Below are 27,540 nucleotides of genomic sequence, written 5' to 3' on the forward strand. Positions count from 1 at the left end.
TTGTGTCCATTATTGCTTTACCCACTACGAGTGTGGTTGTATATCATACATTTCTGTATGTATTTATACTCAGTGTATCACTACAGGATGGCTAATGTCATTGTTGACTTTGAACCCCTTGGTTGAGCATTTTGTTTCTCCTTCCTTCCTTTTTTTCAATACGAAGAGGAGTTTGTGATTTTCTACCCTATTACTCAGAAGCGCGAGATGTGTGTTCAATCAGTAGCAAGGCGGGATGGTATAGATGATGAGAATATCCAATACGCTCTCTCAAGTTCTCTCTCTATTGAAGCGTTATGAAGTCTGATTTATTGAGTGAATAGGTTCATTCAGAAGATCCATTTTAATTAACTGGTTAGGATTAAACCAATTTGAATCCCTGTGCGGAATGGAAATATTATTGCAAAATAATTAGTAATGCTGATGTCCTTCACTATGTTTTTGACCCAGTTAGAGTTTATGAGTGTTTTAGTTTCATACAGTAAATAGTGTCACCCTAATTGACATCCTTATTGTTTTTCTATACCTGATAAATACTGCTCTGGTTGAAAAATAAGTCTGTACCTTCTGTTATATATTCACCACCAGCGATATTGACCCCTTGAGTTGACTGACTGTAGCTTAACAGGGCCAGTGGTGGCTCAGCGGTTATGGCTCTGGGTTACTGACCGAAATGTCGGGGGTTCAAGCCCCAGCACTGCAAAGATACCACTGTTGGGCCCTTGAGCAAAGCCCTTGACCTGCTCCAGGGGGGCTGACCCCAAACAACTGCATTTCATTGGCTCTATACCTGTACTCTGCACAATGACATGAGAACTTGCAACCCTGGTTAATAGCTTGGAAAAGCATTTCCTCAACACATGATCCAGGTCTCTCTTCAACACCACATCTCAAAACACAAGCAAATGAACTCTGCAGTTCAGCATATGGCTTTGAGTCATTTGAGTCTATGGCATGTTCATTAATCAATGTCTCATTTGAATGGCTGAAACAGATCTTGTAATGCAAGGCTTTTTGCAGGCAATGAATCATTGAGAGGTGTAACTGGAGATTGGATTAGATTTAGAACAGTTTCCCATTTTGTTTGTGGTTCAGTGAGTTCACTTACACTGACTGCATGTCACCTCATTAAATTTGATGTAAGAAAATGTTTTGCAACACATTAGCTGAAGGAACTTTAAGGGCCTTGCAATTAATTTGCAAAATCATATGGAGGTGGTCTCCAGAGGCTCTGAGGTCTGGGACAATCAGAGCCAGAGGCTCTGATTGTCCCAAGCCACTCATATATATATTCTATTTAAGATTTACACACATTTCTCTTTATAAATAAGATATTACTGTTATGACTTTGCCTTTGTTTGCCCAGTAGTCGGTGGAACAAAGCCGTGGTAGATTACCACTTGCAATATCAAGCAATCCAGCACAGAAAGGAACACATTAGGGTTGTTTCATGAAGCAGGAAACTAAACTGGGTTTAGAGGTGAGTTGTTACCTTCATGTGTTTCGTTGTGTCAAGGTGCAGATGGGTGCACCATCACTGTAGCAGGAATGAAATGGTCAGTCATGATTATGGTGCTCACACACGTGTAACATTGGAGGAGTGTTGGTGGGGAGGTTCATTACAGTGTGGTGATGGTTGAATACTTGACAGGAACACCTAAACGAACCCCTGACCTTATTCTTTAAGCACAAGGTCGTCTTGCTGATCTCAAAGATTTGTGTGGCTTTATCTTGGGAGTTTTGTGAATGAATGGATTTATAACATTTTTGGTTTGTTTGTTTTTTAGATTTTGGTGTAAACGACCTTTCCAACAATCTTTAAAGGAGTATTCTGGGTTTGATACAAGTTAAGCTCAATTCACAGCGTTTGTGGCATAACAAGATTAATTTCCCCTTGTCCCTCATTTTCTTAAAAATATAAAAGCAAAAATCTTGGTTCCAGTGAGGCACTTACAATGGAAGTGAATAGGGTCAGTTCATAAACATTCAAATACACAGTTTCAAAAGTATAGCCACAAGATATAAACATCATAAATGTTGATATTTACTCGATGTGCATGATACTAAATATGAATTTAGTGTGATAAAATTGCTTACCTTTTCTGTGTTCATTTATATCAAATTTTACAACGTTGTTGCCATGACGGCATAACACAGTAAACCCTAAAATAACTGTCTAAATTATATAAACAACATTACAGGTCCAATAATACACAAGTTTTAACAGACAAATTAATGTAAGTGTTTTTTTTAAATTATAATATTCAAATTTTTGCCATTAAACCCTAAAAGGTGTGTGAATGTGAACTTTCTTTGCGACCGTGGTTCAAATCTGCACTATGTCCCACTCTTTTCCCCATCAGATTTCCTGTTGCTACTCTTAATATTTCCTTAAATACTACTTAAAATAATAGATAAAAAATGATATAAATATTGATTTCATCGCAATGGTATAAAATGCCCTAATTCATGATTTAATAGACTATTATAGTTAGATAAAGAAGTCTAGAGGTGTTTACTTTAATATTCTTTTAACCTCTTCTATTTTTATTTTTACTTAGGGGATACCCTTTTCTCCCAATTTGGAATGCCCAATTCCCTCTACTTAGTAAGTCCTCATGGTTCCGCAGTTACTCACCTCAACCCGGGTGGTGGAGTACAAGTCACAGTTGCCTCCGCTTCTGAGACCGTCAACTGGCACATCTTATCACGTGACTCGATGTGCATGACACAGCAGATGACATGTGGAGGCATGATACTCTCCATGATCCACACACAACTTATAACATGCCCCATTGAGAGCGAGAACCACTAATCACCACCACCATGCCACTACTCTCCCTAGCAACCGGGCCAATTTGGTTGCTTAGGAGACCTGGCTGGAGTCACTCAGCACACCCTGGAGTCAAACTCGCGACTCCGGGTGTAATAGTCAGTGCCAATACTCGCTGAACTCGCTGTGTCAACACATTTCTTCCTTCTGCATTAGGGAACCACATCTTTTGGTGCAGGTTTTTGTGGTGTGTATGAGTATGGTACTGACTCTCTGTCTCTTTCCCTCTGAAGTGGCGGGTTGAGGTGGTGTGTGAGCAGACTCAACTTTCCTGTTTGGAACTACCATTCTATTTTAATGTATTCTTTTTAAATTCAATAATATCTCTGGTTATTCTTACTATGCAAGTTTATGCATTCATAGAATTGCAATACATTTTTTATTCATGTTCTTACATCATTTTTGGCCTCACTGTTTGCTGGCCCTTTGTGGTCAGAGCATTTGTAGATATTTGGGGTTCCTCCTGCCATGTGGTGTAGTCAACCACATAAAAGAGAATGGGGTATTAGTACCCAGGTATTAATATATATATATATATATATATATATATATATATATATATATATATATATATATATATATATATATATATACAACAGTTAGTTCCGGTCCTTGAATCTGATTGGACGAGCGACGTTCCATTAGCACTGATGGTGTGACAGGATCAGCACTCCAACGCTTCACTGTGTATGTATCACTACGCGTTCATGCTGTTCTAAACTAAAGTGTATCTTTTAGGAGTTACTGGCTTTATTTTTGAAATTACATATGTTCGCCAACAGGTGGTGGCAAAATATATTTTTTCTGCGTAATATGAGCCAGTTGGTGACGTGAATCCATTAGTCATTTTTTACATACAACAGCACTATGTGATCGTTCATATTACTACTACACTACTAAAGCTAGGAAATAGCTTTAAATGGTTTTAAATGAACAACTTCAGCATTACGGCTCATCACAGCTGAGAGACACAACAGACTGATTGATTACAGAACTCAATGCGATTACCTCTTACTGGAGTTTCCACATTGGATACATACTGTTTAAAATGGCGGGGGACATTGCGGTTTCTATAGTGATGGACTCTTACGCACTGGCTACCGTGAAATAGGGAGAATTACCCCCACTTGGATGCTATTTTTCCACTGAGAAAGCTGACCTTCAGAAAGCTGACAGCATCTCTGATTGGGAGTGGCAACAGGTGATGAGACACTGTCCGTCTCTCTCTCTCTCTCTCTCTCTCTGTCTCATGTACACACACACACACACACACACACACGCACACACACACATACACACATCCATCCTTGTTTAAAAAGGAGATCGCTGTATTACTAATACATTACCAAAGCTAGGAAATAGCTTTTAACGGCTTTAAACTGACAACTGCAGGATTAAGGCTCATGCTGAGATACACAACAGACTGATTTATTACAGAACTCAAGTGCTTACCTTTTATCTGAGTTTCCACATTGGATACATACTGTTTAAAATGCCGGAGGACATCGCTGTTTCTATAATGAATGACTCTTTCACCGGCTACCATGAAATAGAGAGGAATACACCCACTTGTATCTCTGATTGGGTCATCTCTGATTGGGTGTGGCAACAGGTGATTGCATTCTCTCTCTCTCTCTCTCTCTCTCCCCCTCTCACACACACACACACACACACACACACATCCTGCCGTATATCCTTGTTTGTCCAATAACTTGTTAGAAGCAGCACAAGCCATGATACTATTTCTGAAGTGAACTTTTTGAATTACTTAGATGCATCATTTACCAGAAACGGCAGATTCTGATCCATCGCGTAAGCAAGTAGTTTCATGCACAAATGCGTTTTTTATGACCGTACTCAGTTTTTCCCATTTTTTTTACATTTACTTGTTCATTGAACTGTTGCATATAAGCAATATCACACTCACAATCATGTTATATGGCCTCTACATCAGCACTGCTGTAATTACCTACAGCAATGCCTGCAGCCGAATCACAGCAGTGCTGATGTAGGGTCATATAGCACTCTTGCTCCTGTTATATTGCTTAAATATATTATTTATTTATTTGTTACAGACACAATATAAAAAAAATTATGAAACCGCACAATGAAGACTTTTAAGACATTACATTTTGACATCACAGCTTAATTTTTGGTTACAGCATAATCTTCGGTAAATCTCCTTTGAAACAATGTGTGCGGATGAGCTCTATGCAAATGAAAATTACTTACATTAGGGTACATTTTCATGGTTAAAATGGCTCACCATTTGGCAGGTATTATTGTTGTTATAACCGCATTTCAATGATTTATATTACATTTGTAAAGGATTATTAGTATTAATGAACCTCTTCATAAATCTTTGTCAAAGGGAACTTTAATTGAAGTGTTACTGTAAAGTTAACTAGTTGCAAGTAGACTTTTAGATTATTTTGATTTGCAAATTAAAAGAGTGTTTTCACAAAACCAAACAATTTATAAATGAGGAGTTATGGTTTAAACCAAGGTCAACCATTGATCATATGGGCATTTGTTAAAAGAGATTTGGTTTTAATTGAGCCAGGTAAGTTCACCAAAATTAACAATAATCACCAAAACCATTTACATTAAACCCTCATCAACAACCCTATCTAGAACCTCTAAGATTTTAAATAATGACTATTTACAGGTGCCAAAATTTTCAATGAGCAGAATCAATCAAAATGTTTTAGAAGTAGACAGTTATATACAACATTTTGAATAAGTATTTTCAACCACATAGCTTACACTACTTAGAATAACAACTATTCTTGAAAAAATAAATACAGTTATTTGCATTGTTTAAATACATTACACATCAAGGTTTACCATCCAAGTTCTTCTGTTATCTGCAGGAATGATGTGGTCGGAGTGTAAAGAGCTCTGGACTGAGGGCCCAAGGGAATACATCATGCAGCTGTGGAACGTCCTGGATTTCGGGATGCTGTCTATCTTCATCGCTGCATTCACTGCTCGGTTCTTCGCCTTCATGCAGGCCATGAAAGCCCAGAAGTATGTGGATGAGAAGGTCCACGTACCAGACCTTTCAATGGTCACATTGCCACCAGACATTGAATACTTTACATACGGTGAGCTCTACTGACTTAGTTTCATATATAGACGTTTAAAGTCATATTCTGTTTGGGGTCTGAGGGATCCCAAGTCCAGTTCAACAGATCAAAAAACATAGCATTTTAGAATCAGGTTGATATTTCATTAACTTTCATAATATTATGTGTACTAATGATAAACGAAATTTCAACTTGATATCATTCATCACACATCATCCTTCATGAAAAATATTGAACTTCATCAGGTTGGGTTCTCAGAGGTCCCAGATGTATAACATGACTAAATGCAATTAATTTTTACATGCCAAGATTTTCTAATTGATGTCCACACTATAACAGTTCATACATTGTAATACATTTTTTTTAGGTAAAATTATATAATTACACAAATCATTGGGCACCCCAAAGACAAATACAGTAAAGTAAATGAGATCATGCTAGTTTTTCCTCCCCTTTTCTTCCCAATTTGGAATGCCCTATTCCCAATGTGCTCTAAGTCCTCGTGGTGGCATAGTGACTCACCTCAATCCGGGTGGCAGAGGACAAATCTCAGTTGCCTCCACGTCTGAGATGTCAATCTGCACATCTTAACATGTGGCTTGTTTAGCACGTTACCACAGAGACATAGCGGGTGTGGAGGCTTCACGCTATTCTATGAGGAATCCACACACAACTCACCACAGAGAATGAGAACCACATTATAGCGACCACGAGGAGGTTACCCCATGTGACTCTACCCTCCCTAGCAACCGGGTCAATTTGGTTGCTTAGGAGTCCTGGCTGGAGTCCCTCAGCACTCTTTGGATTCGAACTTGCGACTCCAGGGGTGATAGTCCTCATCTTTACCCAGGTCCCCATGCCAGTTTTTTTTTTTTTAATCCAGAAAATTACAGTGAATACTTTACAAATGAAAGGCACTGATTTGAAAATGTTCTCTTTTTATTTGGAACTTGTGGACACAAACCAAAATATATGATTATTTATAACAAATGAATGGTAACTCTCATAAAAATAAAAATTAATGTTTATCATAAAAGAGATTTAAATTCACTTCATTCAATATTAATGGAACGATTTGCGAAGTTCCTCTGCAACCGTGAACATCTAAACTCTGCTTCATGTTGTTTCTAACAATCACCCTATAAAATCAAGTTCTTTGCTATCTTTGCTTGTTTGGGACACGTCCCATTCTGTATGTTCTTATTCCTCCATGTTTCTTCTTTGCTCTTGTGTAAGTAATGTTAAGCAGTTCCACCCACTGATAGTCATGCATCCAGTCTTTCAGTATTAAACCATGAAAATCTGTTATTAAAATACAAATCATTACATATTTACTTCCATTTCAGTTTTATTGTTTGAAAAGGATTTCTATCCATTTATCAACACATTTATTACAACCACTACTGTGTTACTGTGAACATACACTGGCGGGCAAAAGCTTGGAAAAATGTAAAGATTTTGCTCTTATTTTAAAGTGGCATTCAACTGATCACAATGTATAGTCAGGACATTAATAACTTCTTAAACCACTTCAAAGAGTTCTCATCAAAACATAATTAATAAGTGTGACAGCTTTGCAGATTCTTCTCTTGTTGCTGTTGAGCGGGAAGTATTCAATGAAGCTGTCAGCTGAGGACATGTGAGGCATCTATTTCTCAAACTAGAGACTCTGATGTACTTATCCTCTTGTTTAGTTGTACATCTGATCTTCCACATCTCTTTCTGTCCTTGTTAGAGACAGTTGTCCTTTGTCTTTGAAGACTGAACAGGGCCGGTTCTAGACATTTGGAGGCCCTAGGCAAAATGTATGTTGGAGGCCCCCCGCCATGCCCTCCTCCCCTCCACCTTTCAGAATTCACGAGTTCACACTTACATCAAATTAAATAGAGTAAAGATTATGCGTATTTGGCATGCTGTCCAGATTTACACAGTATTACATTGGATTGCATTGTATTTTGGATTGTGTTGTTTACATCCAATAAGAGATTATTAAAAATCAAAGTGAGGAGATGGGGGTGGTGGAGGGATGCTGATAAACTGTCAATGAACAGAGGTAAGTCTGCAGTATATATACCTCTTATCTCGTTGATTATCTGAATGTGCTCCTCTCGAACTTTGTTAATAAAACATAATTTAATAAAAAAGACTTGAAAACAAATATGATTCCTAACCATTTTATTTATACAAAACCTGTTATCAGTATTTTTATATTTGTACTTAAATGTGCATATTAATGTAACTTTAATTAAGGTAAACAAAAAAAAAATCTGAAAAGTCATATCTTTTTTTTTTGCAGTCAGGAAGTTTTTTGCTGTAATTTGTTCAGTAATTTATTTATGGTAACTGTTACGAATGCAGACAGCGAAGGCAGACGAGGAGAGCGGATCTAAGTGCAAGCTTACTTTATTGAAACACAAAAAACACAAAGGAAAACCCTCAATGGGGAAATAAACATAACACAGAAAATACAGGCAGGGAACACACACCGGGCTAACAACATTCAACGAAAGACAAGGACTGAACCAAAAACCAGGATATAAATACACAAGGACAGGATGATACAAATGATAAACAGGTGTGAACAATGACACAAAATGGCAGTGATGATGACAGGTGGATACTGGGAAGTGTAGTTCTTTAAACAATAGACTAGTGAGACAGTGGAGCTAAACAAGGGACAAAAGTGAACCTATGGAAAACAAAAGGGACAAAAATGGAAACCAAAGGGGCAACGGTAAAACAAGACAAGGTAACCCTAACATACCCCCCCAAGGATCGGATTCCAGACGATCAAAAATTGACAAAACAAAAAAACAGGAAGAACAAATGTCCATAGACTGGGGGGGGGGGGAAGCTTGTGGTGGGCAGACAGACCAAGGGGAGCAACGAAGGGCAAACAGTCAGTCCAGGGGGCAACGAGGGGTAGACAGGCAGTCCAGGGGGCAACGAGGGGCAGACAGGCAGTCCAGGGGGGCACAGAGAGCAAGGACAGGTTCAGGTGGTCTGGGAGCTGGCCACAGGGCAAGGGTAGGTTCAGGAGGCCTGGGAGCTGACCACAGGACAAGGACAGGTTCAGGTGGTCTGGGGGCTGGCCACAGGGCAAGGATAGGTCTGGGGGACTGGGGAGAAGGCCACTGGACAGGGGCAGGTTCAGGAGGCCTGGGAGGAGGCCACAGGACAGGGACTGGGTCAGGGGGCCAGGGAGGAGGCCACAGGACAGGGGCCGGGTCAGGAGGCCTGGGAGGAGGCCACAGGATGGGAACTGGGTCAGGGGGCCTGGGAGGAGGCCACAGGATAGGGGCCGGGTCAGGAGGCCTGGGAGGAGGCCACAGGTCAGGAACAGGGTCAGGGGCCCTGGGAGGAGGCCACAGGACGGGAACTGGGTCAGGGGGCCTGGGAGGAGGCCACAGGATAGGGGCCGGGTCAGGAGGCCTGGGAGGAGGCCACAGGTCAGGAACAGGAACAGGGTCAGGGGCCCTGGGAGGAGGCCACAGGATAGGGGCCGGGTCAGGAAGCCTGGGAGGAGGCCACAGGACGGGAACTGGGTCAGGGGGCCTGGGAGGAGGCCACAGGATAGGGGCCGGGTCAGGAGGCCTGGGAGGAGGCCACAGGTCAGGAACAGGGTCAGGGGCCCTAGGAGGATGCCACAGGACAGGGGCCGGGTCAGGAGGCCTGGGAGGCTCTGAGGACGGAGCTGAGGAAGGCTCAGGAGGCGGAGCCATAGGAGGCTCGGGAGGCTCTGGAGGCTGGCAGTAGGAGGCTCTGGGAGGCAGAGCAGTAGGAGGCTCGGGAGGCGGAGCCGTAGGAGGCTCGGGAGGCGGAGCCGTGGGACGTTCTGGAGGTGGAGCCGTGGGAGGCTCAGGAGGCCTTGGGGGCGGAGCCGTAGGAGGCTCAGGAGGCGGAGCCATAGGAGGATCAGGAGGCTCTGGGGGCAGAGCCGTAGGAGGTGGAGCCGTAGAAGGCTAGGGAGGCGGAGCCGTAGAAGGCTCGTGAGGTTCTGGAGGCGGAGCTGAGGGAGGCTCAGGAGGCAGAGCCGTAGGACGGCTCAGGAGTCTCTGGGAGCAGAGCCGTAGGAGGCTCGGGAGGCACTGGGAGCAGAGCCGTAGGAGGCTCGAGAGGTGGAGCCATAGGAAGCTCGAGAGGCGGAGCCCTAGAAAGCTCTGGAGTCTCTGGGAGCAGAGCCGTAGGAGGCTCGGGAGACGGAGCCGTAGGGGGCTCTGGAGGTGGAGCCGTAGGAGGCTCGGGGAGAAGGGCTGTGGAAGACTTGAGAGGCTCTGGAGGTGGAGCCCTGGAAGGCTCGAGAGGCTTGAGGGGCGGAGCCCTAGAAGACTCGAGTGACTTGAGGGGCGGAGCCCTGGGAGGCTCGAGAGACTTGAGAGGCGGAGCCCTGGAAGGCTCGAGAGGCAGAGTTCTGAAAGGCTCGAGAAGCTTGAGAGGCAGAGCCCTGGGAGGCTCGGGAAGCTCGAGAGGCGGAGCCCTGGAAGGCTTGAGAGGCGGAGCCCTGGAAGGCTCGAGAGGCTTGAGAGGCAGAGCCCTGGAAAGCTTGAAAGGCGGAGCTCTGGAAAGCTCGGAGGGCGGAGCTCTGGAAAGCTTGGGAAGCTCGGGAGGCAGAGCTCTGGAAAGCTCGGGAGGCTCGGAAGGCGGAGCTCTGGAAAGCTCGGAGGGCGGAGCTCTGGAAAGCTCGGGAGGCGGAGCTCTGGAAAGCTCGGGAGGCTCGGGAGGAGCTGACTCTTCGACGGGCACGACCACTGGCACTGGCTTTTGGACGGTCATGGCTACTGGCGCTGGCTCTTGGACGGTCATGGCTACTGGCGCTGGCTCTTGGACGGTCATGGCTACTGGCACTGGGACGGACAAGACCACAGGCGCTGGCTCAGGGACGGTTGAGGCTACAGGCGCTGGCTCAGGAGCGGTCGAGGCTACAGGCGCTGGCTCACTGACGTCGGAGGCTACAGGCGCTGGCTCACTGACGACGGAGGCTACAGGCGCTGGCTCACTGACATCTGAGACAACAGGCGCTGGCTCACTGACATCTGAGACGACAGGCGCTGGCTCACTGACGTCGGAGGCTACTGGCGCTGGCTCACTGACGTCGGAGGCTACTGGCGCTGGCTCGCTGACATCGGAGGCTACTGGCGCTGGCTCGCTGACATCGGAGGCTACTGGCGCTGGCTCGCTGACATCGGAGGCTACTGGCGCTGGCGTCGGCTGACATCGGGCAGGCGTGGCTCTGGCTCGCTGGCGTGGCAGGCGTGGCTCTGGCTCGCTGGCCGTGGCAGGCGTGGGCTCTGGCTCGCTGGCCGTGGCAGGCGTGGGCTCTGGCTCGCTGGCCGTGGCAGGCGGAGACTGGGGAGCAGAAGCCTTTCATCTTCTCCTCCTCCGCCAGGCGGACGAAGCTGGCAACGCTGGCTCGTTGGCCGTGGCAGGCACGGAAAGCCCAGAGGCGGAAACCGGGATCGAGAGAGGTGGTTCGCCGGCAGCGAGTTCTCCCAAGACTAAACTCACATATTCCCTCCACGTGAGGTCTCCGGAGTTCGGCAATTCCCTCAGCCGGTATGTTGGTAGCCCGAGCTGGTAGATGGTCTTAAGGGATGCGTCGTCAAAGCCGGTGTGGAGGGCAACAGCGGAAAAGAAGTGGGAGAACTCGCGGATGGTCAACTCCGCCTGGGTCAGTTCCATGAGGTAAGCTGCTAGATCCATTTGTGGTCTTTCGTTCTGTTACGAATGCAGACAGCGAAGGCAGACGAGGAGAGCGGATCTAAGTGCAAGCTTACTTTATTGAAACACAAAAAACACAAAGGAAAACCCTCAATGGGGAAATAAACATAACACAGAAAATACAGGCAGGGAACACACACCGGGCTAACAACATTCAACGAAAGACAAGGACTGAACCAAAAACCAGGATATAAATATACAAGGACAGGATGATACAAATGATAAACAGGTGTGAACAATGACACAAAATGGCAGTGATGATGACAGGTGGATACTGGGAAGTGTAGTTCTTTAAACAATAGACTAGTGAGACAGTGGAGCTAAACAAGGGACAAAAGTGAACCTATGGAAAACAAAAGGGACAAAAATGGAAACCAAAGGGGCAACGGTAAAACAAGACAAGGTAACCCTAACAGTAACACACTAACCCACTATTTGGGATAATGAACAGTTTTGTTTTTGATACCTAATATGACTATATTTAGTCTATGTATTGTAGAGAAAAACCTTATGATACACAAATCAGCTGCTAGTGGAAGTGAAAAGACAAGTTAATTTTGTCAACTGTAATTGTGTGCTTATTCATATGCTTAAGATTGCATACTTATTTTCAATAAATATTTCAACAGTATTTATGATTGGAAAACGAAAAAAATGAAGTCTATTATGGTCTATAGTCTATTATGATAGACTAGAGCAGTTAATGTAGGCTAAACATCTGCATTTTAGAAGATATACAGACTGTTTTAAAACATAATAAACAATGCTTTAGTATAGTGCGTTTGCTCTTTGACTGACAAACTTTACTTTTTCTGTAGTATTTTGCGAGTCAGCTCCTGACTAGGGCTGGAAATCGATTCTAAAAGAATCGATTCCTTGATTCAGAGGCGTTAGGAATCAAGATTTTATTCTACAGGTTGTAATCGATTCCATCGAGGAGAATCGACTCCTTTGTAAGATTCAGTTCAACAGTTCTCCAACAGTGACTGGAAGTCCGATTCATTTCCGCGAATCAGACTCTTTCGGACGGTTCATTTAGAACGTATTTCTTTTTTCTAACAAAAGTCTGCATTGTAGCTACATACGCTCGGATTCAAAGTGTCAGAAGCAAATTCAGTCCATCAACGGTGCTCGCGCTCTTTTGAACTGGAAATAACCGTCAAATGATCTATCTCAAAATGACGCTGATCGTTAGAATCAGTTTATTTTTTACAATACATTACAATCACTCAAAAATAGATGATACCTGAATCACGAGCTGCACTTTCTTTGCGTGCCTGCTTAGCCTTACGCTTAGCAGCCCCTGAAGGATGAGTTCGTTTCGGCGCCATCAGATAAATTTGCAGAAAAGTTGGATTTTATTCATCTACAATCTCTTCATTCATAAATTCAGAGGTTGGGAGTGACTCGCATGTAAACGGTGATATTAATTGCTTTAACTACAGGTGAATGACATTTGTTATATCCAATGGACAAACAGCATAGTATTTTGCTGCTCTTGATTGGTGGATAAGCATGTGTATGTTTTGGAGGCCCTGCCTACAAGGCCGAGGCCCTAGGCAACTGCCTAGTTCGCCTATAGGTAGCGCCGGCCCTGAGACTGAATCTTTAGTTTTGGGCAATTTCAAGCATTGTATAGCCTTCATTCCTCAAAACAATGATTGACTGTTGAGTTTCTAGAGAAAGCTGTTTCTTTTTTGCCATTTTAGATCTAATATTGACATTAAGACAGTCTATTGTATACTGTGGCAACTCAAAAACCAACACAAAGACAATGTTAAGCTTCATTTAACAATTCAAATAGCTTTCAGCAGTGTTTGATATAATGGCAAGTGATTTTCTAGTACCAAATTAGCAATTTAACATGATTACACAAGCATAAGGTGTTGGAGTGATGCTGCTGTCTAGATTTGATCAAAAGTGACTTTTTTCAAATAGTGATGGTGTTTTTTTTTTACATCAGTAATGTCCTGACTATACATTGTGATCAGTTGAATGCCACTTTGGTGAATTGAAGTACCAAATTCCTTCCGAAACAGCAAAATCTGTACATTATTCCCAACATTTGGCCGCTAGTGTACAGTATATTGACAAAAGTGTCTGTAAAGAGCGTGCTTAGGATATGAGATGTTATGTTTAAACAAAACAAAGAAAAATCAAGGTAATTATCACTTCTAAGCTGTAATTTTGCCAAATTATGCTCAAAGTGTGGAAATATGATTTCATTGTGTAGGATGCTTACAATGTTAGTTACAAAATTAGCCTTAGCAAGACAAAGGAGTCTGACATTTTATTTGTTAAAATGTCAAAAATGTCATTTCCATCAGCATCATTTCCAGCACAGAGATCTTATAAACACAATGCAGAATTTTAGAAATGCTGGAAATGACACAGTGGTGAGAATTTTCACCCAAAAAGAAAAAGGTAAAAAATTACATAAATCTCTTGTGATGCATTTTTTTTATAAAACTAGTGAGAATGTTAAAAAAAAAAAAATGAATAAAGAGACTTTACTGTCTAGAAGAAACACCAATCTATAGGCCTTTAATTCAACCAGTGTCCATGTAAACTGTTGTTTTCTTTGTTTTTTAGCACGAGACAAGTGGCTTCCATCAGATCCTCAGCTAATATCAGAGGGTCTGTACGCCATCGCCGTGGTCCTGAGCTTCTCTCGAATCGCCTACATCCTACCGGCCAATGAGAGCTTCGGTCCGCTCCAGATCTCTCTGGGCCGCACTGTGAAGGACATCTTCAAATTCATGGTCCTCTTCATCATGGTATTCCTCGCATTCATGATCGGCATGTTCATCCTCTATTCCTACTACCTGGGGGCAAAGGTTAATCCCGCCTTCACCACGTGAGTCACAAGCATCTACTACAACATTTCCTGTTTTCGGAGGACATTTTGAAATTGACAAGTCATCGGTTGTCTACATTTTTATTCCACTTCTCGGCCTTGAGGAAACATGTGTAATTAAGACTTCTTAAGGGGGGTTCACATGTTCTTATGTTCAAAAACAGATGGATGGTGCACAACAAAATGGAACAGAATGCAGGGGCTTCAAAAACATTTTGGCCTGGTTAATATGATTCTGGGTCACCCCTATAATTTCCTCATAGTTTATAAAATATTTTTTTTCTTCATATTTTTCTTTAAATAAATATTTGTATGTGCACAATTAAAAAGAGAAATCAATAAATTCTGTATCCAATATATATAGAACATTGTACGTAGAGTACATACCAACAGACATAAGTTTTATGTAGGCTAAACCATGCCTCCTCCCCCACTTCCACCTCCATAGATTGTCTACTGTTCAATTTATAAAACACAGGTGGCGCACACTATGCTTGAAAAGACAGATCCTGATGATCATGTTATCCAGCATGATTTGAGAAAGTTCTTAACAGTGTGTGTGTGTGTGTGTGTGTGTGTGTGTGTGTGTGTGTGTGTGTGTGTGTGTGTGTGTGTGTGTGTGTGTGTGTGTGTGTGTGTGTGTGTTTTGTTAGATCAGGGAGATAACATAATGAAAGGAAAGAAGTGCAGGCATCATTCTTTACTAAAAGGAAGGTCACAGAACAAGAAAAAAAGATTTCAGTGCTATAGATGGAAACAGAGACAGAACATTACATGTGAGTTTAATATCAGCTGTATTTGTTGTTCATAATTTAGTTTATGTCAGCATTATTATAACATTACATTTTTATTCTGTTCTGACCAATTGCATAGCTTGAGTAAAGGCTTAACAGATAGTGTACAACTTGAAAAAAGAACTCCAGAAAGCAGTCTTCATAACTTTAGTGACTTAACTGGTGATTCGCTTCTCAATACTATTTCTGTAAAACTACAAACAAGAAGAAAAAATATGTATGAACATCCATGTTCACATTTACATTCACATATCCAGCTTAACATTACTGTTTGATTTTGTACATAGTTCCTTTTACATAATTTTAAGTAATATACACAGAGAAATTATATTCAAATGAGATTATGTACAAACAGAAGATAAATTAGTCAGTACGCTACAACATAGCATGTTACTAATAACACAAATCAAGTATGCTTATAACAGAAATATAGCAATAATCTCCATCTAATTATTCTTAAACACTTTAAATCACTATTTAGTGTAAAAATTGCACTTACAGACATATATTTCCAAGGTTTAAACGACGGAATTAATAGCCGATAGAAACTGCATGTTGTTCTCGACTGCGTTCACTGAGGGTAACCGAAAGTAAACTATATAAACATAGTGCAGTACCTTAAATGTCCAGTGGGAGTCGGAAACGAAACACATAAGCAACAGCACAATTTTGATATTTCAAATATAAAAAGTTCATATTTACAACACCTTCAAATACTGTTTGCCACCCTGAAAATATCTAACTTGTAAAGTTCTGGAGCTACCACTGCGGTAACAATTAAAATTTCATCTCTAAATTCATCACCGATTAACGATTTAAAAGATAAAAACAGAAAAATAAAATACACTGTAAAAAAAATATGTTTTGCAGGTAGCTTAAAAAAATGTGCTTCATGTAACAGCATGTAACTTGACTCATTTTACATGACAAATTAAGTTACGCCAACAAAATACATGTTTAGGGGTTAGATTAGATTGAAATAGATCCTTGAGGTAACAATTGCCTTTTTATTTTCATTGTATATACACTAGTCGACCTCACGGTTAGATTAGTCAGTTGTTGGATGACTAAGTGACTACCCTGACCCATCCACTGCAAAATATACAAATAAAATAAAGAAATAAGTACATTCATCCAGTAAAATTATCCAAGCATCCCTAAAACCAGGTGAATTTACTTCAGAAGCAAAATTGTATAAGATACTGTAGTAAGACTTTTTTTTTCAGAATATATCTTTGTGTATTTTTCTTATCCTATTGGAATGTTTTTATTTTTTTCTTAAAGCACTTTTTTAACTGGAAAATGTCTCGGGTTAATTAACCCCTGTTCCCTGATAAAGCACTTTGGGAACAATATTAAGTGTGACCAGCTGTGAATATGTGTGTAACACGTCAATGAAATTGACCATAATTTATAGCCTGACATCATTGGATGCACCTGTAGCAGGACTATAAATAGATGCATCACAGGTGCATCGTCAGGTATTTTATCTGAAGAGCAGTCCTGGGGCATTCCAGTGTGGCAATGAAGCGCAGCATCTTGTTCCGCTTTTATCAGGAAACAGGGGTTACAGATAAGTAACCCGAGACGTTCCCTGTCAAAAAGCTACACTTTGATGCTGCACTTATTTAGCGCTTTGGGAACGAGAATACCCACGCCATCGCACTGTGGATGTCCGGACCCCTTACGGTTGTGTGGTGGTGCTCACAAGAGCGCGAGAGGTCTCAGACATGAGCTTGTGATGTTGACTCAAGGAAATAAGAGCCCAGAGTTGCATGAACATCCAAACTATAAAATCTTATGAATGTGTGAGGAGAGGACCAGCCTGCCACATCACAAACATGCCGCAAAGGGACACCTCTATCCAAAGCTTTAGAGGAGGTCGACCCCTCTGGTAGAGTGAGCCCTGATACCTACTGGCGAAGCTTGACCGTGCGCCTCGTAGGCCAGGGCAATAGCATCCCTCGCCCAATGTGACATAGTCTGCTTGGTGGTGGCCGCCCCCCTGTTGTGGCCCCCATGGCAAACTAATAGTTGCCCTGACTTACGCCACTGGCTAGTGCGTTGGACATAAGTCTGAAGGGCACGGACTGGACAAATTCTGTGAAGTCTTTTCTGCTCCGGCATGGTAAACGGCTTCGAGAGTGACCGGATGTACAGTCGAGAATGGAACCTTAGGCAGGTAGTCAGGATGAAGGTGCAAAATTGCATTAGCCATTCCTGGGGCAAAATGTAAGCAGGCTGGCAAGACAGACAGAGCCTGTAGATCCCCTATTCTTTTTAGAGAAGTAATTGCCATAAGAAAAACCATCTTGAGAGTCTGTTTATCAGACACTGACTCTAGAGGTTCAAAGGGGGTCTCAACCAGACCCTCAAGGACTATTGCTAAGTCCCATTAAGGGATCCTGGTCCTAGCAGGAGGTCTCGGTCGCATGGCTCCATGAACGAAGCGAGCGAGCAGAGGATGTCTCCCCAATGGCACCCCGTCAATCAAGGCGTGGCAAGCCGATAGAGCGGCCACGTAAACCACGGAGAATCTGACGTGCCAGAGTGTTCAGCTGGCATGAACGTAGACCTCCTTGATGATTTATATAAGAGACTGCTGCTGTGTTGTCCACCCGCACCAGGACATGGCAGCCTCTCAAATGCTGGAGGAAGTATTTCAGGGCCAGAAATACAGCCATCAACTTGAGGCAGTTGATGTGCCAATCGATCTGATAACTTTCCCATTCCCCTTGAGCTGGACAACCACTTAAGACCACTCCCCAGCCCATCAGGGAGGCGCCTGACGGCATGACCCACCTAGAGTAGGACCCAAAGTAAGGAACTGGGATCTGAACCACATAGAAAGGGTAGGAACCAAGCGACGCATAACCCTTATTAGCCTTATATATGGTCTCATCACGCAGATGCCATGAGACCTAGTATTCATTGATACTGACGAACAGTGCACCTTGGCTTAGCCTGACTTGGCTCAGGGTGTTCTGAATGGACACAATTCGAGCGGGAGACAATTGTGCCTGCAACGTGATCAAATTCCATACAACGCCCAGATAGCCCAGAGTGGGAGAGAGAACGCTCTTTTTGACATTGAGTCTCAGACCCAGAGAAACCAGATGAGCTAAGACGATGTCCCTGTGCTGAACTGCCAGTTCTTGTGACTGTGCTAGTATCAGCCAATCGTCTATGTAATTCAGAATGCAGATGCCCCGGAGTCGAAAAGGAGCCAGTGCTGCATCCATGCATTTCGTGAATGTGCGGGGTGATAGGGCTAGGCCAAATGGAAGAAGCCGATATTGGAACGCTTTGCCCCCGAAAGCAAACCTCAGGAACTTCCTGTGTTGTGGCAGAATTTCTATATGTAAGTATGCGACCATGAGATTGATCGTGACCAACCAATCATGATGTTGGATTTGGGACACGACCGTCTTGATAGTTAGCATTTTGAAATTGAACGGCCTGACTGAGCGATTCAAGCCTCGAAGATCTAAGATCGGACGCAACCCCCCACCCTTCTTGGGAACCAGGAAGTATCTGCTGTAATAACCTGACTCTTTCTCTGGAAGGGGAACATGTTCTATGGCCCCTTTGACCAAGAAATATTGCAGTTCTTTCCACAGTAGACATGCTTGCTCCGGTTTCACGGTACTGGAAACCATGCCGTTGAAATGCGGAGGACAGCGAACGAATTGCATTCTGTAGCCTTTTTCTACTGTTCTTAGGACCCACATAGAAATACCTGGCAGAAGTTTCAACGCTGAGATGGCTATTAATTTTGACACTTTCTGTTGAGGGGATGTCGAGTGTTTCATGTCCAGGACTAAGGCAGGAAGCAACGGTACACCCAACATTTCGCTGGAAGCCTCTAACTCCCGAAACACCAGAGGCAGCAGGAATGGAGAGGTTTTGTGGGAGTATCGGGAGGGTTGAAGTGGATGACCTACATTCGCCCCGTCCCGAGGGGGGCTACCCCCACAAGGCTGGGTGCAAGACCGTCAGTGTTTTTTCTTCTTAGAAATGACTGCCCTGAGGTCTTGCTTTGGGGGCTGCTGAGGGCGGAGTCTCTATGAGGGGGAGCACGACTCGCCACACTTTATTTTTGAGACTCCCTTCTAGAAGGGGCGGGGCTGGGTGGCCGACGGCCCCTCCCCCTGAGTGCAGCGAGGAAAGAATTGCCCGAAGGCTTCCTCATGACTTTTTGCCTCCTGGAACCTGGTGATAACTACATTCATAGCATCACCAAATAAGCCAGAAGGTGAAACCGCAACATCGAGAAGGAAAACTTTGTCCTTATCTCTGGTGCCCGACAGGTTGAGCCATAAGTGTCTCTCCATGCTGACTAAAGCAGACATAGACCGGCCAATGGTGCGAACCGTCTGCTTTGTCGCGTGGAGAGACAGATCCGTGGCTCGACGAAGCTCAGAGAAAGCCTCTTCGTCGACCGTGGTGCCCGCACTCAGGTCCTTCAGCAGATCAGCCTGGTATGCCTGTAACACTGACATAGTCAATTTAATTGACGTGTTGCACACATATTCACAGCTGGTCACACCTAAAGTTGTTACCAAATCGCTAAATCAGCGCAGCATCAAAGTGTACCTTTTTGACAGGGAACAAGACAAAATACCCATTCAAGTGAAAATACTAATGCAAAAACTTTTATTACCCTAATTTTGTCAACCTAATTGGTTTTCTGTTATTTTAATATAATTAAATCAGGTTTCAGAGCCTTGTCTTTTGACTGACTTTTTGAGTGTCTTACTTATACCACAATAAATTTGACTAAGACATCAGTAGAGTGGAGTGCCTCGAACAGCAGGAGCTTTGTTCCATAGCAAGCAGACAGTGATGAAACTAGTCCTATAATGTGTGTGTGTGTGTGTGTGTGTGTGTGTGTGTGTGTGTGTGTGTGTGTGTGTGCGTGCGTGCATGCGTGTGTGTGTGTTCTGTATATGTTTCTTGAGATTCATGTCTTGAGCTGAATCTCATCACACTTGCAGCAAGATTTCTTGTCCCTGTATGACTGGAGTTTTTTCATTTTCATAGCGGATATCCAGGCAAATAAAGTAGATTTGCACTGCTGTCATTTTCCTCATCTGGTCTCTAGACATTTATTATTCCCTGCAGATTTCATCTGATTCTCTGGGCTGCCTGCAGATTTTATTGAATATTTCTGCCTATTGGTATGATTAAATGATACAATGTTAATAGGGGAGACTGGGGCTAGTTGTCACACTTTCTACTCCAGTGAATATTTCTCAGGGTTGGTGTTATTTATTGTCAGCAAAATGTAAAAAATGAAGCTCGAAACTATTATTCATCATTAAAAAATGGAAAAGATCATGTATAAGATGTCAAACCATTGTATTGATCGGTAAATACTGTAATTGTTAAATAGCATATATGCATCAGTTCATGACATTTTAAAACACGTGACAACATGCCCCGACCTTACATAAATTAAATATACCCTTGTCCTGAGAACATACCCCTTATTTATTTATTTTTGGTGATTTTATTATGTTCACTTATTTACCCAACAGCTATTACGGAAATATGATATTGAAATTTTAGTTTAGAAAATCTAATTCAGCTCTGTTATTGGTCAACCCTTTTAGAGTTCACTTTTCATGGTCCAATGAATTACAAATAGATCAAATCAAACAGCAAGTCATGCCTTACATTTTTTATTTCTCTTTGAATATCCAAGTTCAATTGGAAATACGTTCGGAATTAAAATGGATAGCAAATGCCATTTCATGCTGACTTAAATACGGTGTTCCCTCTTTTGTCTTTGTTCTCAGGGTTGAGGAGAGCTTTAAAACTCTGTTTTGGTCCATATTTGGGTTGTCTGAAGTGTCCTCGGTGGTTTTGAAATATGATCATAAATTTATTGAGAACATTGGCTACGTGCTGTACGGAATATACAACGTTACAATGGTGGTGGTTCTGCTCAACATGTTGATCGCTATGATAAACAGCTCCTACCAGGAAATAGAGGTGAGTTATTTGTTGTATCCACACACTATTCTTTAGAATTTCACTTGAATTAATAGTTCAAATATACAGACTTTTTAAAGCAATGACAGTAAAGGATCACCTTGTTCCAAACCAGTACCCAAACCTCTTTTCCATAAAATGAGAGTGAATGTGGACTGGGACTCTCAAGCTCCTCAAAGGACTAAAAAAAAAAAACGTCTGCACACATACTGTATAACAGCTTTGTGTGAGGAACAGAACACAAGTCATAATCTTCTGAAATGAACTACAAAGGTTCTGAACTACAAAAAAGGTGCACCAACATCATTTGATAGAAAACCTATTGTTTCTCGCGCATCTTGTAACCAAACGCCATTGACGGATATAGTATATTATTTGAAGGCTTTAGCGGAGGGAAATATTTGTTGTCAATATGTTGGATATAAACTTTGAGATGTCAGGGAAAACCAGGGGTGTGCTAACCTAAAGTGTACCTCAATCCCAGCTTTAAACCTCAATCATTAACAGATTTAATCCTCAAGCTATCCCATGGGACTATTCCGCTCTCAAGTGCTCTGTATTCTGCTAATACACCACTTTCAAAGAGTGTCAGTAATAGAGAGAAAAATAAGTATTCATGAAGTCATATTCAGCCTTTAAAGTAATGATTTAAGTCAAATGGGAAAAAACACAGTTGTTGTTGCACCTCTAGTGTTCATTTCACCAGGAAACTACAGGAAATTGTACCTGGAGACACATTTAACAAGTTTTATAAAAATGTATATAGAGTCCTGTTTTCATTATGAGACCAGGTTGCAAATACAACTGGACAACTGGATAAAATCAATGAATAAATCTTTTTTTCTCATGCAAACGGACACTGATTAAGCTTCATTGGGGTAGTGGAGGAGCTGGGACAGACTGATCGCATGTTGGCTGGTATGGCGAAACATGATGGTATTTTGGAGAGCTGGGGTGTCAAACTATTTATTTAAGCCTGCCCATCACCTTGCGGGCCAAACAATCACTCTAACCTGTGACTGTGATCTTAAAAGAATGTTTCCGGGTTCAATTTTCCACATTTTCCTTAAAAAGAAGCAAAAAGCAAGGTTACAGTGAGGCGCTTAAAATGCTGTCGATTGAGCTTAACTTGTATTGAACCTGGAATATTCCTTTAAAGAGCTTGAGCTAACCCTTTAAATTAGTTTTGTTAGTGCATTCAGGTTTATTCAGTGATGATAAATATTATTTTTGATAATGAACTGAGTTTGAGCTCAGCTCGAGCAGTAGGTGTAGATAAATGACCTCTGCGATCAACCGTTTGTCACACTATATTGTGCTCTGGGAGCGAATAAGATAAAACAGTATATAATAATAACAACACAGGTCATATCATAAGCAAGACAGGCCAGGCCATCTGGATTTCTCCCGGTGTTCCCAATCGCCAATCCAGGCCTGGTAGCGCCTCTAGTGTTCATTTCATTAGGATACGAGTCATGTAAAAATCATTGTGCAAAAATGTAGGTAGAGGTGCATGGTTCAATGAGACCAGGTTAGTTTTTCCACTCTTATAATACAGTGTGTCTGATCTCTTATGTTACACAGGATGATGCAGATGTGGAGTGGAAGTTTGCCCGGTCTAAACTCTGGCTGTCATATTTTGACAATGGCAAAACTCTCCCCCCTCCCTTCAGCATTGTCCCCACCCCAAAGTCCTTCTATCAGTGCATTAAGAAACTGGTCAACCTGCTCCGGTGTCGCCGGCGCGCCTGAAGAAAGACGTGGAGCTGGGTATGGACAACTCCAAATCCAGGGTATGTACCTGCTTTCAAAGTACCACAAAAATGAATCAAGACTCATCTCTCCTTTTCATCGAATAAAGCAAAAATGGAGGCTCAAGTGAGACACATACAATGGAAGTGAATGGGACCAATTTTTTGAGGTTTAAAGGCAGAAATGTGAAGCTTATATTTTTATAAAAGCACTTGCATTAAATCTTCTGTTAAAACTTGTGGATAATTTGAGCTGTAATGTTTTTAAATTTTTTACTTTGTACAGTCATTTTAGGGTTTGTTGATATTACATTGTCATGGTTACGCGTAGTAAAATGGGCTATAACTTTACACATAAAAGGTTTGTAAGTTATTTTATCACACTAAAATCATGTTTACCTGCATATTGTTTATGTCTTGTGTCTATACTTTTGAAACAGTGAGTATTTAAAGTTAAAAAATTGGCCCCCATTGACGTCTATTGTAAGTGTCTCACTGGAACCAAGAGTTATTTGTATTTTTTTTTAGAAAATGAGAGAGTCAAAATTCCTTTTTTGTGGTAATCAACATTATGCCACAAATGCTGTCCATTATACTTAACATGTAGTGAGCCCGGAATATTCTTTTAAAGCTAATGTGTGTAATGTCTGCGCAACTTGTGCCACCAGAACGGAATTCCCAAAGTAGACATTGTTTTCAAACAAGGAGCCATGTAAGCCAAAATTGTGGAAAAGCCTCTTACAAACAGTAGTGAAATTAATATTGGTATAATCATAAGTGAAATTAATTTATATGCTTTACTGAAAAGATTCTTTTAAACACTAGTGAAATAAAAATATTCATAAAACCGATTCTGTGGACTTAACTAAATTGACACATTTGTTGCTGAAAGTGTCTTACAATCATTACTTCAACTCTTCTCATATAGACTTATGCTGTTGTCTCTCAATCACTATTGAAATCTCTTTCAAACAGACATGTGAAAATGTCTTGCATTAACTACTGTAGTGCTCATGCTGATCTAACAAGATGCTAAGATAATATTGTCACATTGTCTCACATGCTCTCAATAAGTCCAGTAAGAAGCAGTTTTACAGGTTGATAAGAGATGATTTCAGTAGTTGATGAGAGCTTATTTCACTGGAAAAGGAAGCCGTGTCCCCACTTCATGTTGTATTCGGTGTGTGTGGTGCAGGAGGTTGAACTTAGCTGATCGGCAGGTCACTGTTAGACCCTGCTTGACTGCCCTAACACCCTAGCAACCACCCAGAACACCTTAGCATGAGTAAGGTACAAATGATCAAATCTATTTTATTAAATACAATGATCCAGCATCTAACAACAACAACCAATCACAAGGAAAAGAAACTCAAACAATAATACTTTGTTTTAAATAAGAATTGTGGTCGGTGTATAAGATAATTCACCCCAAGTGGTCTTCCCTGACTTCCTAAAAAAAGAGAGAAAGAGAGAGCACTGCAGCCACATGTGTACTCACACCACACTTGGCACACGACACCTCAGTATTCCACACAGCAACCACTATAAGCACCACCACATGGAGTAAGAAGAGAGAAGCAAAGATCAGCTAGCCTATCTTCCTGCCACCCCAATTCTGTAACCAAAAGAAAACAATTAATACAACACACAAAAAGTCATACAACAACATTACAGTTTAAACGAACATAACAAACAAGGAAAAACAAATGGATAAAGGGTGGAAAATAATAATAAAACAAAACAAAAATTATTATCGTTCCCAAAAGCACACAGCACTCCCATCAATAGTACTAATATAATATAAGACTGTACTCTTTTCCCCATATTTTGGGGAAATACATAACAAGCTGTTACCTCGTGATTGTCATTTGGAACGCCCTTGGGCAAATACGAATTCAGTTAAACACATATATAAAAAAAAGTGATGACTGGAAAGAAAATGAGCATCAAACCTACCCAGAAGGAATCCCATTGCACTCTGGATGAATAATGTTAGTCAAGGCTAGAATGAAGGCAACCACACAGTAGTACGGTCTTACCAGAGTGAACAAACTTTAGGCAATGATAAAGTTGAAACAGTGTCGCAGTGGAGACAGTCTCTAGTCCGGATTGCTGTAAAACTGTAAAAATACGATGCTCCTCATTCCTTTCACGAAAAGCAACTTGCAAACGCAGACAATCAGCAAGGGTTCTCCATATACTTCCTCAGTCCACTCTAGAGCACTCACACACAATACCGGAAGGGCAGCAACATAATGACGCTTAGGATGCCGCACATTAGGTAGCACAAAACTGCTTATTTATAGCTTACATAAACAAGGCTAATCACTACCCACCAGGGCTGGACTGGGAAGAGAAATCGGCTCGGGATTTTACATTTTGTGCTCCGTTCTGCATGACGTGTTGGCTCATTTTTGCTTATCGCGGCCCATTCGGCATGTTTCACGGCTGGCCAGTCCACCCCTGATCAGCTCCAAAGTGCGTCGTCTCACCGGGAAAATGCCTGGTATGCCAGATTGCCAGTCCAGCCCTGCTACCCACCTATCAACATCAGGTAAAGTAAACGCCTACTGCTACATATGCATACATATGGAGTTGATCCGAAAATGATGTGCTTATTTTATCAGGCAGTCGTAGAGAGTTTAATTAGATATGGCATTACAGTATGGTTTGGTTCAAGCTAAGTCTAAGCTTGAGTGCCTGGTAAAAATTGCAATAAAGATGGCAAGGAAAAGGGAATATCTGGCCCTTTACTTTAGTAAACCTTTGTTAATCAACACCACTCGCCGCTACATCCACAGATGCAAGTTAAGACATTACTATGCAAAGCAGAAGCCATACATCAACACTGTCCAGAAGTACTGAGGACTTCTCTAGGCTCGGTCTCATCATAAATGGAAAGTAGAGCAGTGGAACTGAGTTTTTTGGTCCGATAAGTCCACATTTCAAATTTTTTAAAAACACAGCTGTAGTGTTCTCCCTGCCAAAGATTAAAAGGACCATCCATGCTGTTATCAGGGTCAGGTCCAAAAGCCAGTGTCTGTATGGGTCAGGGGTGTGTCAGTGCCCATGGCATGGCTAACTCGCATATTTCTGAGGGCACCATTAATGCACACAGATATATAAACATTTTGGAGCAACATATGCTACCATTCAACACCGTCTTTTCCAGGGACGTCCCAGCATTTTCAGCAGGACAACGTCAAACCACATACTGGCCGAATAAGCAGAGTGCGGGTGCAAGATTGGCCTGCCTGCAGACCTGACCACAATATGGCAATGAATACCCCATATAATTGTGCAGCGGAAGACCTGCTTTATGGATGAACGGGGGGAAATTCCACTTTTTAAACTTAACAAATTTGTGTCTTCAGTGCCTAAATACTTAATAAGTGTTATTAGAAGAAATGGTGACTGTCCCAACTTTTTAGTTGTGTCATCTGATTTGAAATTACTGTTCAGTAAAAATAAAAATGAATTTCACATGGTAAAACATCATATAATGTTTAGTTGTAGAGCTTTCAATATAACAAAGGGTGAATATAATTTACACATCACTCCTTTTTGTTTTTATTAGCATCGTTTTCATTCTGTCCCAACTTTTTAAGAATTTTGAATTATGCATTTCAATAATGCATATAATTGAATTTCACTAATATTTATGGCATTGTAGTCATTTCACTAGTGTTTGTAAGATTTTCAATAATGCATATGAATGAATTTCACTCATTTATATCAATATCTTAATTTCAATATTGTTCGTAAGATGTTTCTTAACAATTATGGCTTACACGGCTCCTCATAACTTAATGTTGTCTCTGCGTATTAACCTCTTAATTGGCAGAGGTTAAGCTGGAATAGGGGAAAGTATTTTAACTTCAAAAAGGATACACACTTCAGCTTTAACTGTATAATAAACTACACAATACTGTTTTTTCCATATGTTTTAATGATTAGACTCCATTCTACATGTTGATGCACTGTTTGTTTCTGTGCTTCCAGCATTCGCTGTAATGCATTACATTCATTACAGACTGCTCGCTCACTACTCATAAATACTGTATGTGTATATGCTGTGGCTTTGTAGAGAATAGGAGTACAGGAAACAATAATGTTTAAATATGAATAGTATAGGCTACTATAGAAAAAGAAGGTTGGGACCCACTTTATAGTAGGTGTCTATACTCACATTATCATTTAATACAATTTACTTATTGTGTATAAATGTGTTGTTACATTTTCTGTAATTAAAGTTGAAAGTGCATGCATGTAATTACAACATTTATATAAGGTTATAATGGAATTTTGCAGGTTTAACCCTTATATCTGGTGGTAATTCTGGTGTCTTCAGTTAGATAAAACCAAAAAACTACTATGTTTAAGCCCTTATGTGGGAATACATATTAAATAAATTCATTAATTATATTCAAACAGAATAAAATTATGAAAATTAAAATTAAATGTAAGAATGTGTTAAAAAATATTTTATGCTGTGTTAGAA

The 27,540-nt window shown here is 41.5% G+C and overlaps 1 protein-coding gene across 1 annotated transcript in view; it reads left to right on the forward strand.

Moving 5' to 3' along the window:
- Positions 1-27,540, forward strand: part of trpc3 (transient receptor potential cation channel, subfamily C, member 3) — an 80,513-nt gene that overhangs the window by 41,199 nt on the left and 11,774 nt on the right. The window contains 5 exon segments of the mRNA XM_052154516.1: positions 5,707-5,940; positions 14,233-14,497; positions 21,093-21,288; positions 22,873-23,029; positions 23,032-23,081. Of these exon segments, the coding sequence (XP_052010476.1) occupies positions 5,707-5,940; positions 14,233-14,497; positions 21,093-21,288; positions 22,873-23,029; positions 23,032-23,081 (902 nt within the window).

This window comes from Xyrauchen texanus, chromosome 23 (genome assembly GCF_025860055.1).
Source record: "Xyrauchen texanus isolate HMW12.3.18 chromosome 23, RBS_HiC_50CHRs, whole genome shotgun sequence".
In the NCBI taxonomy this organism is placed as follows: Eukaryota; Metazoa; Chordata; class Actinopteri; order Cypriniformes; family Catostomidae; genus Xyrauchen; species Xyrauchen texanus.